The 19,206-nt window shown below is 35.4% G+C and overlaps 1 protein-coding gene across 6 annotated transcripts in view; it reads left to right on the forward strand.

The window, feature by feature from the left end:
- Hem (Nck associated protein 1 Hem) overlaps nt 1–19,206 on the forward strand; it is a 393,688-nt gene that overhangs the window by 237,293 nt on the left and 137,189 nt on the right. For 5 of the 6 annotated variants that reach the window (XM_090409885.1, XM_090409889.1, XM_090409887.1 and 2 more), the window contains 2 exons: nt 475–590; nt 11,437–11,539. In XM_090409885.1, coding sequence (XP_090266011.1) covers nt 475–590; nt 11,437–11,539 — 219 coding nt within the window. The remainder of the gene's footprint in view (nt 1–474; nt 591–11,436; nt 11,540–19,206) is intronic. The other variant, XM_090409886.1, reaches the window with a different exon arrangement.

The raw sequence follows: 19,206 nt of genomic DNA on the forward strand, positions 1-19,206 counted from the left end.
TGTTCACAATGATTACATGTTTCTTATCATAGCATTTCTTTCTCAGTAAATGATAATATATGCGAGAATAAAATGCATTTTTCCCCATATGCTTTATGTATTGCAAACGAAATACATCTTTTGCAGTCATGTAAAGTTCATTTCTCATTCAGTGAAAGGTAGTGAGAATGAGAAAATGAGTTTTAGAAAAATTCTTAAGTGTAGCTTATGAATTTAACTTACAACAGAGTTATATTGAAATGGTGGTTATTTTTTTGCATTGCAGATTAAAAAAAAAAAGATATTTCATAAATAAAGTTTTATTTAATTATTTATATATTTTTTTATGAAATCAGTTTGAAATCAAAATTTTAAGTATTTTAGTACTGGAGTGTTAAACTATAAATTTTGTTTTCCCTAGTTGCTTTGCTTCTGATGATATTTTACTTATGTGCTCATTCAGATAATTAATTAGTCTTGTGTGTTTGTCTCTAGAGCCCTGGTTGGAATGGTGATGTATAACCCTGAAAATAATGAAATTGCCAAACCATCAGAACTTTTGACCAGTGTAAAGGCCTATATGAATGTTTTGCAAGGTATAGAGAATTATGGTGAGTTACATTTTCTTAAAGAACTTCTTAAAGTTAATATATGATTAAGCCTAATATTTTTCTTAGTACCAGTCTATTCTCGTGGAAAGGCTTAGACGTTGGTTATGCATTTTTTACTGAGTAATTTAAGGAAATTACAACGTCATCTAGTATATACATTAAAATAAAATTTTAATATACTTCAGTATTTCGGCAATGTCACGTTGCCATTTTCAAGAAACTTAAGAACAAGACACGTGCATGCAGGCACAACAGACAGTAAGTGAGGAAGAAGCAAGAAGCTATTTCGGCAACATCACGTTGCCGAAATATTGAAGTATATTAAAATTTTATTTTAATGTATATACTAGTTGACATTGTAATTTCCTTAAATTACTTAGTAAAAAATAGTACCAGTCTAATATATATATATATATATATAAAAGTAAAACTATAGGTTGCCACCTGAAAACAATAAAATCTGCTTTGCTAAAGATGTAATGAACTGATTGTAAAAAACATTCTGCTGTTAACTGTGCCAAGCTTATAAGTCCATCTGGTCCATCTACCATGTTACTGCACATGAAAACTGCTGCAAACTCATAGGCATACAGTCACCCTTGTTGGTAGCCATTACTAGATGCAATCCACATTTATTATAGCAAACTTGTGGAGACCAAAGGAATAGTGTATTATAATGAACAGTATATGCCAGGGGTCTTCAACAAATGGCCTGCAGAGCTCTTTGTCGTGGCCTGCTGGCCATTTTGAAAAAATAACTACTTAACATTAAAACTCTATTAAATGAAAAATGATTTCAATGGAGCTCTCAGGCCACTAAGCTATACTGTGGTATTTAGAATTGTAAGATGCTTTCCAGATTCACAAGGAACGCTGTGCACTTGATACTTTATATAAAATCCTATAAAAATAAATATTAAATAGACATGCTTCTTCAGCCATCTACCAGCACCAAGCGATACTTAAGTACTAGTACTAATGTCACAGGTAGATGGCTGAAGCAGTAGTTCGTTCGAATGCGCTGTCTAGTGACTTCCAGATATATCTCAAAGGTTCTCGATACTTCGTTATTTTCATATAAATACAAGAGGATCTCATCCACAGTCAGTCAGTTGTGAACAGTGTGATATTCATGTACAAGCGCACGCAGGTTCGTCGTGTCAGCCATAGCCTGTTGTGGTTTTATGTTGCCAGACTTTTTTCGTTAGTGCGAGACATTCAGTGGTTCAGTGGATAATAACCGTTACATGGCCATTTTGGATCATTTTTTTGGATTCACCTTCCATCGCTATGGTGTCTACAAGTAAAAAGCGTAAATCAAGTGATTATTGTCGAGTTTTTAATGAAAAGTGGACCAATTTGTACTTTTCTGTGCCGATTGAAGATAAGCCAGTGTTTAATTTGTCATGAGTCAGTGTCAGTATCAAAAGAATACAATATAAATCGACACTATGAGACAAAGCATGTGTCCAATTTCGATCACTTTCAAGGGCAGCTTCATGTGGACAAAGTGAACCGTCTCCAAATTGATTTAAAATGCCAGCAGGGTACGTTTAAAAGGCAGAGGGATGAGAGCGAAGCATGCGTCAAAGTAAGTTATGTAATAGCTGAAAAAACTGCTAAAAAATCAAAAGCTTTTTGGACAGCGAGTTTGTGAAAGAGTGTGTCATCACTGCTAGGGAAATTTGGTGCCCAAGTAATAAGGAAGTTTTTTAAAAAACCAAGTTTGTCAGGGGTAACTGTAGTACGACGTGTCAAAGAACTTGGCAATGACATTGAAGGAACTTTAAAAAACCGTCGTCCAAATTTACATCATATTTACTTGCTTTAGATGAAAGTACAGATGTGAAGGATACAGCACAACTCTCTATCTTTGTCCGTGGCATTGATCAACAATTCACTGTGACAGAAGAACTGCTAGCACTCGTACCTATGAAGGGAACAACAAAAGGCACTGATATTCTTGAAGCTGCCAAGAAAACGCTCCAGCGTTTCGACTTCAGCTTAACCAACCTCGAGGGTGTGGTAACTGATAGTGCCCCTGCTATGGTGGGAAAGAACAAAGGGTTTGTTGCGCTGCTACAGAAAGAACCGGAACTAGAAGGAAAAGATTTTGTTCATTACCACTGTTTAATCCACCAGGAGAATTTGTACGCGAAAACTATTGGATTTGAGAATGTCATGAAAGTTATTGTGACTGTCGTCAACATTAGTAGGGCAAGGGGATTGAATCATTGTTAATTCCAAGAGTTTTTGACCCAAGAGTGCGAAGCAGATCATGGCGATGTGGTTTATTATAGTGATGTGCGTTGGTTGAGCGGAGGGAAGGTTCTTAAATGAGTCTCTGACTTAAGGAGCGAAATACAGCAGTTCATGCAAACCAAGGGGAAGCCAATTGCGGAATTCAACGATCCAAAGTGGATGACAGACTTTGCCTTTGTGACCGACATCTCATTGCATATGAATGACCTAAATATGCGACTACAATCCAAAGATCAACTGGTGCACATTCTGTTTGATCACATCAAATCTTTTGTGGCCAAGTTCAAACTTTGGGAGGCACAACTCGCAAAAAAAGACAACTCATTTTCAGCTTCTCGCTGAGTCCAACTATTTGTATCTTAATGAATACGCTACAAAATTATCGTTTTTCGAAGTGAGTTCGAAGAGAGATTTAGTGATTTTCATAACCAACAGTCTTCTTTAGATTTATTTTCAATGCCATTCAGTGTCAATGCTGCTGAAATGCCACGCTCAGTACAAATGGAGCTGCTTGAACTCCAAAACAACTCTTCTTTGAGAGAAATTATTTAATATGCTCTTGCTTACATTTTACAAAGACTACATTTCTGAGGACACATTCCCTAATCTTTGCCGGCATGCTTTGAAGATGTGCGCTTTGTTAGGAAGCACATATTTATGTGAGCTGTTCTTCTCCAGAATGAAGCATGTGAAGTCCAAGACAAGAACTCAGATTATGGACCAACATCTCGAGAATATTGTGTGCATAGCGACTTCCGACATTGATGCCAACATGGACAAGGTGGTCAAGGAAAAACATTGCCAAGTTTCCCATTGACATTGTAAAAAATGAATATTTTCTTCATTAAATTATCTTTTTTTCAAGTATTGATTGTATTTACTTATCATGAACCCGACTCCTACCTACACTCTTAAAGCTGAGTTTATTTATTTTTATAGGATTTTATGTAAAGTATCAAATGCACAGCATTCCTTGTGAATCTGGAAAGCATCTTACAATTCTAAATACTGCAGCATAGCTTAGTGGCCCGCTGACTGAAGCCAGAGGGCCACTAAGCTATGCTGAAATTTTGAAATTTTTATTCAATAATTTCAATAATAAAAATATCGAATATAAAATATTCAATATTTTATATTGAAATTTTTAATGCAGCCTGCACTGTATGAAAGGTTGAAGACCCTGGTCTGTGAATTTCCTTTAAAATGACATAGTTCAGGTCAAAGAAAATTAATATCATTCTACTTATATTATTTCATTTTACTAGAGGTATAAGCTTTGCAAAATGATCCACTTTCTTATCCTTTTGAGTGATATTCAGAAGTTTCATGTTTTTTCCTCTACCTTAGTTTTTAAGACTCAGTTTGATATTTGATCTTACCACTGCTAAGATCTGTACTTTTAGCATCAGGTGTACTTATCCTTTGCACATTATTAACACTTCTTTTCACAGACTACTTAAAATTTTGGCTAATATGTAATATGATATTAGCTGCACTCCCCTCTACCTAAATTCAACCATAATTTTTATGTCAGGTTACCCACCTATTTGTTATGACTGATGTAAAAAAATTACTGAAAAAGAGAAAGCCTGCTTTTTAGCAAGTGAAATACATTGTTGGCATGCTGATAAAGTAGTTCCCTCAGATGATTTTAATCAGTTTCTAATTAGTCTCTGAAGAAATTATTTTTTCTTTGTTTCGCTGAACACTTTATAGGTTTTTCTGACTTTAAAATTCTTAAAGAATCTTTGAATACTTTAGAAAACTTACTAATAAAATATGTTTATTAATTATATTAACTATATATTATATATAGATATCCCCATACATCGAGTTTATAGTAACAAATCATGTGCTTTTTAATACTGCAATCAAGAAATTCATTTATATTATGTAACTGAATTTCTTGATTCAACAATAAGGTATACTAAGATTTACCATTTGCAGTATGATTTCTGCTTTCTTTCAGCCTATGCTACTTTTTACTATTACTGCCAGTTATTTGTATTCTTTGACTAATTAGCTAGCTAACAGTTTCCAAAGTCTACCAGATAATTAAAAGATTTCAGCATATAGGTTATGCTTGTAAATAAGATAGTAACATATTATATTATAAATTAAAAACGCCAAGAAATAATATTCTTGATTTAATCCTATATCCATGTGTAAGCAAACAAAGTACTAAGGCAATTGATGTGAAGTCATTATCCTCTATATATAAGTAGCCCAGTCTTGAAGATACTTTCTTGCCCAAACTTTGTTTGCTTACACTTGGATAAAGAATTAAACCAAGAATATTATTTCTTGCATCTTTAATTTATAGCATAACAAGTAAAGAAACTTTCAACGGTAACATAATATTAAATGCCAGTCAGATTGTGTGCCTGATTTCCACCGAAAGGCTCTAGGTTCGAATCCCACTTCAGCATGAATATCTGTAATAGCCTTAAGCTGATAGACAGTTTTCATTGCTTGGTGTGAGACCATTTTGTGTATTGGAGGCCTAAAGTGGCTTAAAAAGCTTCCATATTTGGTCTCTAGAGCAGAGGAATGATTTCGGATCTAAGAAATGTACAGTTTTTTTTTCATGAATAAGATTTGCATATAATGGAAGGGGGGAGCCTTAAAGCAAATATATCATGATACATTAATTACGATGTTGCGTGTAGTAGATTATTTTCATCACCTGGTGTGAGAACTGCCACTCTGTTTATTAGAAATCTGAAGTGACTTCAGAAAGTTCAATGTTTGGTTTTTAGATTAGGATTATTGAATTATCAACCCTTGGCTTAGCTTATTCATGGTACTAAAATATGCTGTAGGTTTCTGGCATTATAAGAAATAGTTCTTTTTCTTGCAAGGTTTGCTATAGTGATATTTGGTGGAGTAAACTTTAGGAATAAACACCAGAGAAAATATTGGCATTCGTTGTATATCACCCCGCCCCCACACAGAACGACCATACATGGAATTGAAAGTATTCATGCTTGTACTGTTTGCAATTTTGGATGCTGTATTTTTTAAACTTGAATATTTATTTGGTTCCTTTGTCATGTTGTTATGAAATTATAAGGTAACAAAAAAATAGAGAAAAATAAGTAGCATATTGTTTCATTGTTAGGGCTTCACAGGTTTAAAAAAAAATATATTTTACAGCATATTTAATTTGTACACATCACCAACAAAATACATTGTGTGGTTTATTAAAAGCATTTGGTAAACTAATTATGAAAAGCAAAGACAAAAAAAAAATTGTATTGTCTTTTTATTCTCCAAATTGAATGAGTGGAGCTCTTTTTGTCCTAACTTTTGGAAATTGATGGGCATTCAGTCTGCACCCTTAGCTGTTACCAATACTGAGCTGTATCAGTGATTTTCAAGCATCAAAGTAGGAATATAACAGTGGAAAGCTGCTACCATCTTGTAATTCTAAATCCTGACACTAATATTGTTTAATGTAGTGTGAGTTTAATGAATGAATTTTTTGAAATGTGGGGTTAGAAACTCTGGTTTCTGGAAGAAATTATTTAACTTGGAAAACTGATGAAAAAATCTCAGTAAAATTCATAGCAGCAACAAGTAGAATTGAACCTATAACAGTCTTTCTTTTTAGCAATCTAGCATTGTGGAATAAGGCTTCACAAATACAAAAGAACATAAGAAATATAATAATAATAATAATACACTTTAACATTAAAAAAAAGCTCTTATACATTGTTAATTATATTTTTATTAACTACACAAATATCAACATTCATTATTTCACCATTCAGGTGATTAGAAAATTGGACATTTTAATAGAACATATTGATAATTTTTTATGAGTAAAAATTAGAAAGTACTGTAATCTGAAAATGAATAGATGCAGTAATGAAAGAACAAAAATTATCACCGACATAAATGTATGTAATGTTTATTTTCTCAGTTATTTTCAGCCTTGTGTTAAAAAAGGCTACAGCAGAATAGAAAACTTCAATTAACTAGAAAAATCATAGAGTAGAATAATGTCGGTATATTAAAAAAAGTGCCTTAATACAATTTATTATATGATTTTGAACTGCAGATGTACTGTAAATGACTGTAGTTATTTAACAGTAAGAAGCAAACCAGCATTTTCTAGTAAAAAATATTGGAAACCAGTAATAGTAGTTGTAGTAGTATATTGCTGTATACCAGTAATATGCGGCAAGTCGAGAACCAGCATGACGACGAATGCCTGCTTTCCATTGTTAAAACATTTTCAATTTTTTTTGCTAGAAATGCTAACTGTTATTACTTTCCTTCTAGTTTTTTAATTCCTGCTATTTCCTGATGAAGTGAGACAAAGTTTTTTTGCAAAACTAGTTGAATTAAAATAGCTTCTATCTGACATCTTTGTGTGTAGTTCAATACCGGAAATAATTAGTTCTAATATGTAACTTCTCCACAGAAGCCCATGCAACGAAAAGATCTCAAGTGTTGGACAAGTGAAGAAGATTGTCAGAAATTCAAGTAGGAAGGTTAATGATTTATTTTAAGTCATAGTTTACAGCAGAAATCTCTGCCTCTTTTCCAGCTTGCTCAGTGAAATTTGAAAAAGGAAGCCAATTAGAATTATGGACATTGAAATCACTAAGAAGGATGACTTCACTGTTTGGGAATTTTGAGTGTATGAAATTGAGATTTAAAGATAAGAAGTCAAAAAGGTCAGAATGATTTTTAGAATTAGGATAACAGTAGAGGCAGTAGGTGAATGAAACAGAATGTGCAAATAAATTTTAAGTCACAGGAGGTCAGAAAGATAAGATTCTAGGTGAAGCATAAGAATCCTTTGGCAAGGATTATTAGAATGCACAAAAGCAAATTACCTCCTTTATGACAGGAGAAGTATAAAGGGTAATTTGGACAATTAAAATGAACTGTGGTTGATTTAGTAGAAATTTGAGGTTCAGTCAGAAACAGAACAGAACACATCAGGTTTGGGTGACTGAAGATGATGATGCACATCATTTAAGTTACTGTTGATGCCATGGATGTTGGTAAAGTGAATATGAAAGATTTTTTTTTTTTAATTTTAGAGGAAGGTTTATTTATTTATTAATTTATTGTTGAACTGCAGACTATATATATATATATATATATATATAGACTTAGTTTCATGTTTAATGTTACAAAAATTGAAGAGAAAAAGAAAAGGGAAACATGCAGCAGAAGAAAATAGACTCTTGAACGTGTTGCCCATACAGAGAGCATCCAATGTCCAAACTACAACGTGGCCTCGACAGTGCCTTCCAAATACATGGATTCCCTCCAGACACGACATGGCAGCGTAATTGGCAGCTAGATTATGTGCAATTTGAACAAGAAGCCTTCTAAAAGACATGTTACCATCTGCTTTGGTCCTGTATGCTAACTGGTGGCCAGCCTGTGGAACTGCTTTACTGCTGTACCTTTTGAAGGTGGAGGAGGTACTCGATCCCATCAGTATGTTTGGCATGCCCTTGAAGGGTATCATCCATGCTGCATGTTAAAGGTTGGGGGGAAAGGGGTACCAGAACTCTTATTCTGGGAACAAAACATGGCGGTAACCACTTCAGGTCCCCAATAAGTAATGTGATGGTATTTCACTGGGAAATGAAAGTCAACTACCACCTAGGACCAGTTGGCATTTACTCTTACTGGGAAGGTATCCCTTTACAGTAGGAATACTCACTATTGTGAGAGCCCTTTTAGTAGAAACAGGCCACATCACGAGAAGGCAGGGTTGACGTGACATAGTGGCTCAAAGTTTCCCAACAGCGAAAAGTTTCTTTTAGCATTAAAAGCATTCGGGAAGGAAATTCTCTTTCATTTTTGATAACATTTCTTTTATGTGTGTGTGTGTGCATATGGCGTAATTCAGTGTTTTCTATGTGCAATTTTTACTACTGGTGTAAATGATAGGACCGCATGCACAAGAGAAACAAGGTAAAAACTGAATTAAACCACAATGCAAATTTCCTCACGGATTCATTTTTCATCTCAGGATATCACTCATACATCTTCTAAATTAACCCATTAACTATCAACTCATTAATAGAATGAGTCTTCAAACACCTTTATAACTATAATAAAAATCTTATTTTGGTTATAAATCCATAAGTTAATTGGTTTGAACACTTATCTTGTATACAGCTAATTTTGTGTTTGACTAATTTCCCTCTTATTCCATATAAATTTATTCAGCTGCTTTCCTACCATACCAGCTTTACTAATTCTGTTGTCTATTTCCACATTTAATTTGCCATCTTCGCTCAAAATTGTGTCTAAATAGCTGAAATGTTTTACTTATTCTATAGGTTTTCCATTCTCGATGCAGTTGATGTTTTCAATGTTTCTGCCTATTTTCATTGTCTCTGTCTTGTCATTGCTAATTTTCATACCACTTTTTATGTTATTACATTATGTTTAATATCACTTTTCTTCATAATGTGATCCATATAGATAATGAATAACAGGGGATAATAACTCAAATACAGACTAAGTATTATTTGATATAATGTCTCGTTGACACCATATAACTGTAGTATTTTGAATAGCTTTTCTCTTGTGACTTATGCTTATTGCAAGTCGGCAAAACTTGCACAGATTTTTTGTTATATTCCCATGATTTTGCAACTGTTTGGCATAAAGTGAAAATCTGATCCTGACAGCCTCTATTTGGCCTGAATCCAGCTTGTTCTTCACCAAGCTTTTCTTCTACAATCCTTCTCAACCGTTTCTCAAGTATACTTGCATAAACTTACCAGGAACACTCAGTAGGGAAATACCTCTGTAATTCTCAAATTCAGATTTATTTCCCTTTTTATATATGGGTACTATGAGAACTCTACTTCAATCATCTGAATTTTGTCCCTCTTTTCAGGCATTCTGAACTATGCAGCGCAGCCACTTCAAGACTTTTATACCATCCATATTTGAGCATTCGGCCTTCGTAGCTCAGTCAATATAGATGAAGCCCTTTGGTCAGAAAGACCTGGGTTCAATTCCTGTCAGTGACATGAGGAACCTTTATCGTTAGTATCATTAGTATCTTATTGATCCCACAAAGTGTAATGTTTTTAACTATAGCAATCTAGAAAGTCATGGAGATGGAATTCATCAAGATTATTACCTTTAATGAACAAACAAATAAAAAAACACTAAATTTTCTTTTGTATTGGGAGATTTTTAGCCTCCTAAACCTGGACAACCTAGAGCAGGGACAGAAATTATCAAGTATGGTATAATTCTTACATTTGGGTTTCAGTGAGTATGTTTAGACCCTCCACTCTTCTCCTTTCATAGCTTGTTCTCTTACTTTACTGTAATATTTCTTGATATTTTGATAACTGGCCACTGATATATCTCTGAAATATTAGTTTCTAATACAGTGATATCTCGCTAATTTGAACTAAAATAAAAACCTTGCTCGTTTGGATTAGGGAATTTTTTCCCAAGAGACAACAATAACTAGCGTTTACGACAAAAATAATCAGATTCTGATGGTACATCAATTTAATTCTGTAAATAAATCAACTGATAGAAAACAGCTATTCTACTGTAATATAAAACAAAAAAATAATACAGTACACAAGTTTATTTTAGTAAGAAATTTAGTTTGTGTGTACCTGTATTGTTGAGGATTCTGATTTAATAAAATTGCATAGTTCAGTAAGTAACTTAATTTGTGTAAAAAATATCACTTTCTTGTACACAACACAAAAAAAGTTTCACAAAATAACACAAAAAAGTTTTTTTATTCTTTGTAAAAAAAGTCACTGATTTTCTTTTGTTTAGTGGAAGCTAAACTTTTTTCGAATGCTTCTACTTTGAGCTGCATTAGCAATAAAACTATGGAATTGCGTATTGTTCTTCTTAGCACATTCTATAAACATATTAAAACAGTCAGCTGCCTCTTCATATTTTACTTTTTTTTTCTTCGAGTTCTTCATTGTCATCATCATCTTCTAATTCATTCTGTATTGTCACATTTATAATTTCAGCATCTGATTTGATTTCAAATTCACTTTCGGTTCTACCTGTAATCCATTCCGTAATGTCTGTTTGTGAAATTTCAACATTTGGATTTATATTTTTAACCAAATTATGCACGTTTTGAATTTCCTCTTTTTGTGTATATTTGGGATTCATGTCGACAATACAGCACATACTGTACAGTATAAAAAAGCAAACGTGAACACGCAATAAATCAGAATAGGCCTCCAGTAACCGTACAATCGACAGTATGAAAAAAATACTGTACCGTAATAATAATAAAATAAATAATAATAATTAAAATAATAATTATTAAATAAAAATAATAGTACACAAAATAATAATACGCAATAAATAAAACTTTTTTTTCTTTCAAACCACAGTTCGGATTACTTGAGGGTTCGGATTAAAGAGGTTCGGATTAGCGAGATACCACTGTATTTAGATATTCCTAATATTCCATATAATAATAATTTTATATGTTATTCATTTTTTGACTGTGGTATCATGCATTTTTGCTGTTATAATAAGGAAATTTTATTTATGCTTTAGAATCTGAAGAATTGTACTATAGAAGTAATTTCTCTAGTTCATTTAGATATTACAAGAGTCTTCAACAATGTGTTACTTCAACAGACACAGCCTCAGGATAGTCATGGAGACAAAACCGTTACCTGTCTTTACACTAATTGGTATGTCATATTGATTTGCTTCATTTTATCTCAAATATTGATTTGCCCATAGTATACAAGGTTATAAATGATTTAGATAGTTAATAATACAAACATGAAACAAAAACTAAACAAAAGAAAACTATGTTTTATATAGCAATCTGGAATTTAATTGGCAATCCAAAGTGGTGCAAAGGGTAACATGTTACCTAATGCTGGTTTATTTAGTAATTGATACAAGAAGTTTGTTAACAAAACATGCCTCTGGCCTTCCATATGTTTATTGAGAAAATATTAAATGCATTTGTGAATGTTTTGTTTTAAGTTCACAAAAGTTCTATGTGAGCCATTTGAGAACTTGGAATTCCATTACCTAAGTGTGGAAGGGCTCACTTTAGTGAGTATGAGAGTGACAAACCAGAGGTACCTGATGCTGAACCATGCCTTATTTCTATTATATACATCTGTTATATTGTCTGTAGACTGGTCTCTTCCCTTCTTTCTTTCTTTCCTAATTTTTCTTTTCTTCTTTCCATTCCCCCCCCCTCCCCCAATGATATTAGAATATTCAAGGGCTAGGGGTGAATCTTTCCTATTTTGCTATCTCGTCTTATGCAATGGGAGTCTGCCTCACCTATTAGGTGAAAGCCCCAATCCACCTGGCCAAACATGGATTGAATTGGAGAACAGAACTTCCCAGATATGTGGAAAGGGCCTCTGCAACCCTACCACTTTTTTTTTCTTGCAGTGACTTCACTCCAAAATGCTAATATGATTGTGGCTTATAACATCTCATGCTTAATCGGTTATCAATCACATAGAATAATAGAATAATCAGAGTTGCATTTAGGGCTTAAGCAGAGAGTCCTGTTCAGAAGTATATTACAGTCTCCAACAAAAGTCAATGATATTGTGAATGAGGAATACAGAAAGTATAAGATTAATCTTAGAAGGAAATTTTACATAGGCACATGGAATTTTTGGGGGTCTACAAATGGGTACTCTTGATATTGTTTAAAGAGATGGAGAGGTATAAAATTGACATCCTGGGAATAAGAGACCAGACAGAATGGAGAAGACCACTTCAAAAGACAGGATAGTAAGCTTGTTGTTTATTCAGGAGAATAAAAAAAAAAAAAAGCTACTACAACTCAAAGCATAATGGGGTAGCTGTGATACTGAAGACAGTTCAGGCAAGAACCCTTCTTAGTTATAATCCTGTTAACGACAGGATACTTTGTATTAGACTTAAGGTTCATCCTACCAATGTGTCAGTCATGGTAGTTTATGCATCCCACACAGATAGGCCTGATGAAGAGAGTGAGGAATTCTATAAAAACTAACATTGTTTTGGACTGCCTTCCAATGAGAGGTGTACTTTATGTCTTAGGGGATTTTAATGAAAAAGTGGGAAGGACTATGAGAGTTAGGCCTGAGTGTGGCATTTTTGGTCTTGGTGAACATAACACCCATGATTAAAGACTGTTTGAATTTGCTCATGCTAACAGATTAGTTATTGCCAATACATGCTTCCAAAAACACCCACAATGGACCTATACTTGGAGATCTAACATTGGTTAGTCAAGGCACTAGATTGATTACAGCCTGGCTCTCCAGCAGTGGAAGACAAGCATCTCTGATGTGCATACTTCTCCTGGAGCAGACTGTTATACAGACCATCAGCTAGTAAGAGCCAAGGTTTGACTAAGACATTGAAACCTTCCAAGTCAGGCACATCCCACTAGACTGGACGTTAGAATAATTCCTATTTGATTCACAGAAGAAACATCAACTCGGTTGGATGATTTTTTGGAGACTAGTGAGGAGAACTCACCAGAAATGCTTTGGGAATAAGAGTCAAGGTTATAATACAGGATACAGCCAAGAAGTATCTCAGCCCAATAAGAAGAACCAAGAGACCCGTGGATATCAGATTCAACATGGGATCTAATCAAAAAAGGTAGTTGGAAAATCAAAGACACTTAAACTTTGTATTCCAGGTCTGCCTACTCACTGATGAGACCTCAATAAAGGTCGAAATCGGTAGTTTCGACCTTTATTCTGGGTAGTGACCTCTCCTCATAACGTAAAACAGTAATACATGTCCTAGGAGCTGCATTTTACATTATGAAAAAATATTAAGGATAGTGACAGAGCTTGCTCCACCTTTGATACGAGTTGCTCTAGTATTGTACTGCCCGGTGATGACTAATGCTTGGACTCACCAATAGTTCTTTGGCATGAAACTCTTAGATTTCGATCTCTGAGTTTCGTATCCGGCTTTAAAATAACTTAATATAAGAGATTGTATAGAAAAGTCAGAAGAGCCATCAGGCAGGACAAGGAAAAGTTTTAGACTGATAAATATGAAGAGATAAGAGTAGCTGATTAGGAGGTACAATTATAAAAGGATGTTTCATTTAGTTTGTGACCTAGTTTAAGCCCAAATTGAATGTAATCAAACGTAGGCTTAAAAGTTCAGAAGAACTGGAAATCAACTTTACTATCCCAGCAGAGTTAGTTAAGGTGATAAGAGTGTTTCATAGCTTAAACAAGGATATGTGAGACTGTATTGTGGCCTCCAGACTGGGAAAAGTCAGTTTTCATACCACTGCATAAGAAGAGCGATATGAAGAATTGCAAGAGCTATAGAACTGTTAGTTTAATATCTCATGTAAGCAAGATTTTATTAAAGATCCTTCTAAATAGGATTGAGGCCAAAGTTGAGGCTGAGGAACAAGCAGGTTTTAGGTAAGGGTATTAGAGATAAGATCCTTTGCCTCAGACAAATCATAGAAGAGTATATAGAATTTAGACACCCTATGGTAACGTGTTTCATAGACTACCCTAAAGCATTTGACTGTTCAGCATGCAAAACTGTGGGAAATAATGAAAATAATGGGTTTTCCTCAAAACACACTGTCAGGCTGCTAGCAAACTTGTACAGGGAGCAAGAAGATATGGTAAGAACAGGTGTTGGATTAACTGATTGGCTTCAGGTTGGAAAGGGAATTAGGCAAGGATGTCTACTACTCCTTACTTGTTTAGTATCTATGCTGAGAACATCATGCATGTATGGATAAGCTCAGGACAGGAATCAGGATAGGTGGTAGATAGATCAGTAATCTGAGGTATGCTGATGATACAATACTCCTCTGTAATAACAAGGAAAAACTAGGGCAAATTCTTGACAAAGTTAATGAGCTCTTTAAGAACCGAGGACTTCAGCCCAATCCTAGCAAGACAAAGATTGTCTTGCTATATTTTCCCTGAGAAACAAGTGTACCTTAATGGAGAAGGAATTGAGGAAGTCAGCAAATTCGAGTACCTGGGATCCATTATTAATGTGAAGAATTGTTGTTGAGAAGAAGATTAAGAATAGCTAAAACAACAGTCAGAGACTTGTCTAAAATTTGGAAGGAAGAATGAAAGGTAGACAAATGGATATGTGCTAGAAAAGGTTGGCAAAACTCGAAGGATACTGACAGAAGAAATTTGAAATGCTTTGGGCACATTGAAAGTATGGAAGTAGGACTTCTCAGAACAGTAATATAAGGTAAAGTTCCTGAAAAGAGAGGAAGAGGTAGACTGTCATTGAGATGGATGGATGGTGCATCTGGAGTGACTGATATTCTGAGACTTGAAGCCTCCAGAGAAGCATACAACAGGATCAAATGGCAAGGACTGGTGTGGCACATCACTGAGCATATGGGTGACCATATTACATCTGTTGATGTCCGGTGTGAAATGGAAAGTGTGGAAAGTATGAAATGAACAGTATTCCATGAATATATGATCAGTTAGTTAACATTTTGTGCTAAAAAACAAAAAAAGCCTACAGAACTCCTATTGTCACTAGTATTATGGACATGGTGCCTTATTTCCATGTGACTGCAGGCATTTCTGGATCTACAAGCATGCTGGAGAATTTGGATAGCACAAGGAAGACCCATTCCTTGTTCACTCACCTACATCTTTGTACCTGAGTCTTTTTTTTTTTTAATATACTAACCTCACACATGAGAGGCTACAAGACACGTAGCACAACAGTACCTGTGTGTAGGTAAGTAATTAAGGAAAATATGAACTTGCTGATATGTTTTTTGAGTAACTGGAGATTTTAGTGCTTAGTGAAGAAGTCTGGGAAAGACTAGACATATCAATCAGATTAGGCATTCAATAACTACTCAGCCTGGTTGGCTGAACAGTTATTGTACCCACTCTCCAACCATTGTGATGCGATGTGGGTTCAAATCCTGGCATGGGCATGATGTTCATAATGTCTTCAAGTATGAGACAAACTTCATTGTCTGGTGGGATACTATTGTTCCACTTAATGGAGACCTGAAGTGGCTTGAAAAGTAATTTCATGTTTGGTCTCTAAAATAGGGTTTCCAGAGTAAAAATAAATATAAAAAGGGGATATTCCTCAGCCCACCCACATCACAAGTACTATAAGTTTTCAACCCCTTGTGGGTGGGGTTGCATTAAGTTCAGTATTTTTTTTTGATCTTTTGTCAAGTTTTTCTGGCAAAAATATATTAAAAATTTCTTGATGTTGTTGAAGTTGTTTGGATTGTTAATGACTCATGCTACTTATATACTTCAAATAATTAAAAAATGATCTCAGTCATTAAGAGTAGGGAAGTAGAAACCTAGTAGATTTCTGTGGAGATTTTAAATGGTTTACAGTGCAGATTTATTGTCATTGACATAGATGGCGTTTAAGAAGGTTATAATTAAGAGCATATTTTGAGCATATAATTTAGAGCACAGTTTTTGAAGAAAGGAATGATTGTGAAACAAAGGAATAAAGTAATTGGTATAAAATAGCATATTTAGTATAAACTATACCTTTTGGTTGTATTCTGTCTAGGATGCAAGAAGCCTTTGTAAGGACTTTTCATTTGGAGGTTAGTAAGTTGATTTTATACAGAGGCTGGTTTCACAGAACTCAGTGTTTCATTCCACAAAACAGACAAGCCAGGAAGAGAAACTACACAGTTGACAGTCATACCAAGCTACATAGCTAGGATTAACCCTCATATCATAATGTTGCTTAGGTTTATATGAAGCAAAACCACAGAGTCCCACATATTACAGGGAGTAGGAGATGAGATTAAAGAACTGGACAGGGAATATCATTTATTGCCTAAAGAAATTCAAATATTATTATTATTATTGTTGTTCCGGGAAACTCCAAGGAGTCGACAGACTCATTCGAGGGAGGCCCTAACATCATGTCTGGAACAACTATTCAACATTCACACAGTATCTATCATATCTTGCCTTGAACTCATTCACAGTCGTAGCACCCACAACAGACTCTGGAAGCTTATTCCACTCATTCACCACTCTCCAAGTAAAAAACCTAGCTCTAACACCCTTGTCAACCACACTCTTGCCCAGCTTCCATGCATGGCCCCTAGTCCTCCCACCACCAGTCATATTTTCAAAAATATCTTCTGGATCAATCTTATAAAAACCCTTCAGTAATTTGAATGTCTCAATCATATCACCCCTCCTTCGCCTATCGTTCAATTTCTGCAACCCACAAATCCTCAACCTATTCTCATAAGGTTCATTTCACAGACCTGCTATCATCTTGGTCACTCGTCTCTGGACCCTCTCCACTTCCTCCCCATCACGAAGAAACCCTGGTGCCCATAACTGGGCACAGAAGTCCAGATGGGGTCTTATCAAGGTTCGATACAGAGGAACAACAACTTGCTTCTCTCTGCATGTTCATAAGCCAAGTGATTTGGTGAGCTGTTTTAGTTACTTTGCCCCCTAAACTTCAACTCCCTATCCACCAGCACTCCCAAATCCCTGGCCTCATCAATCTCCTGGAGTACGGTTCCACCTATGCGATATACTGCTGCTATTCTTTTCACCCCAAAGTGCATAACCTTACACTTTGCCACATTAAACTGACATCCATTTTTCCTAGCCCAGTCCTCCAAACTATCCAAATCATCCTGTAAAATTTTGACATCCTGTGCACTCACAATTGCTCTACCCAACTTTGCATCATCAGCAAACAAGTGAACACTTCCTCTCAAATCCTTTCCAATATCATTGATGAACAAATTGAAAAGCAGTGGTCCAAGAACAGAGCCCTGCGGCACTCCACTAGTCACAAGATGTCTTTTTGACTCCACTCCTGAATAAACCACTCTCTGGTATCTCTCCTTCAACCACCCCCTATCCATCTTACCAACCCTATATCTATCCCCATCTGCTCCAGTTTACTGATTAGGGTTCCATGTGGTATATCCAGTTCAGCCGTCACTGTGTTATAAAACGTGAGCAAGTTACTGAGGCATGATCTACCCTTCACAAAACCATGTTGTCCTCCATACAATATCCCATTTTCATCTATCCAATCCTGTATTCTTTTCTTGACTAATTTCTCTAAGACCTTGACAATGATTTCTCATATGCTAATCGGTCGGTAATTTACAACAGCAGTCCTGGAACCACCTTTATGCAGTGGAACTATTTTCCCCTCCTTCCACCCGCTCGGGACTAACCCAGACCCGAAACTCAAATTAAACAAAATAGTCAAGGGTACTGACAATTCTTTAGTTGCTTCTCGTACTACACGAGCTGGTATACCATCCAATCCCACAGATGTATTGACATTGAGGTTATGCAATAGACTACTCACCTCCACTTCATTCACCACAATTCCTGTATAATCTACTGGTTTATTCGTTTCTGCAATATCACCACCTGGATAATATATTCTTGCAAAGTGCTCACTCAGTAACTCAGCTATCTCAACTGATTCAGTTACCTCCCTACCATCGGCATTCTTTAAAATCATTCTGCCATGTACATTTTTCCTTTTACTTGCTACATATCTAAAAAACTGTTTAGGATTCTTTTTAGCCTGCATGGCCAATGTTCTTTCGTAATCCTTTTTTGCTTTTCTTACCACACTCGTCACCCTTCTGGCCTGCGCTTTATACTGTTCATGTGCCTGCTGGTCACCTTTCTCCTTAAATTCCCTCCATAGTTGTTTCTTTTTTTGCAGCTCAAGCTTAATGGTGTTATTCATCCATTTAACCCCTACTTGATTTATTATTCGGACTCTAGGTATACAGTCAGCCACTGCTTCATGCAAGCACTCCTTAACAACCTCCCATGCACTATCAACTTCTGGTCCTTGCAGTTGTACATGCCATGGCACTGAGCCAATCAAACTCCTAAGCTTGTCATACTTTCCAGCCTGATAATTCCAAACGTACCCTGTCTTAATTGAAAATTCTACACCTTTAGCCACCTCCCAAGTCAAGACCCTATGATCACTCTCACTGATTGGTGGCAATGTGGTCATATTTGTTACAGCCAAATCCTCAGATGTAATTACTAGGTCAAGCACTCTCTGACCCCTAGTATTTTCCATTACATGCTGTCGCAGATAGTTATCCCTTAATAACCGCATAAAATCCAATTCCTTCCTCCCGTGTGTCCTCTCCTCACTCCAATCAATGCGACCATAATTGAAATCTCCCATAATAATCACCCTCCTTCCACTCATTTCTTCTATTTGCTTGTGCATACTGTCACCACCATCTTTTCCATCACCTGGTCTATAGCAGCACCCAATTGTATATTTAGTTCTGCTAGCCACAATCTCACACCAAATGGCCTCAAATGTGCTCTTTTCTCTATCCTGCAAT

This window comes from Typopeltis vanoorti, chromosome 20 (assembly GCF_054136105.1).
Source record: "Typopeltis vanoorti isolate ZY-2024b chromosome 20, IOZ_Tvanoo_1.0, whole genome shotgun sequence".
Classification (NCBI taxonomy): domain Eukaryota; kingdom Metazoa; phylum Arthropoda; class Arachnida; order Uropygi; family Thelyphonidae; genus Typopeltis; species Typopeltis vanoorti.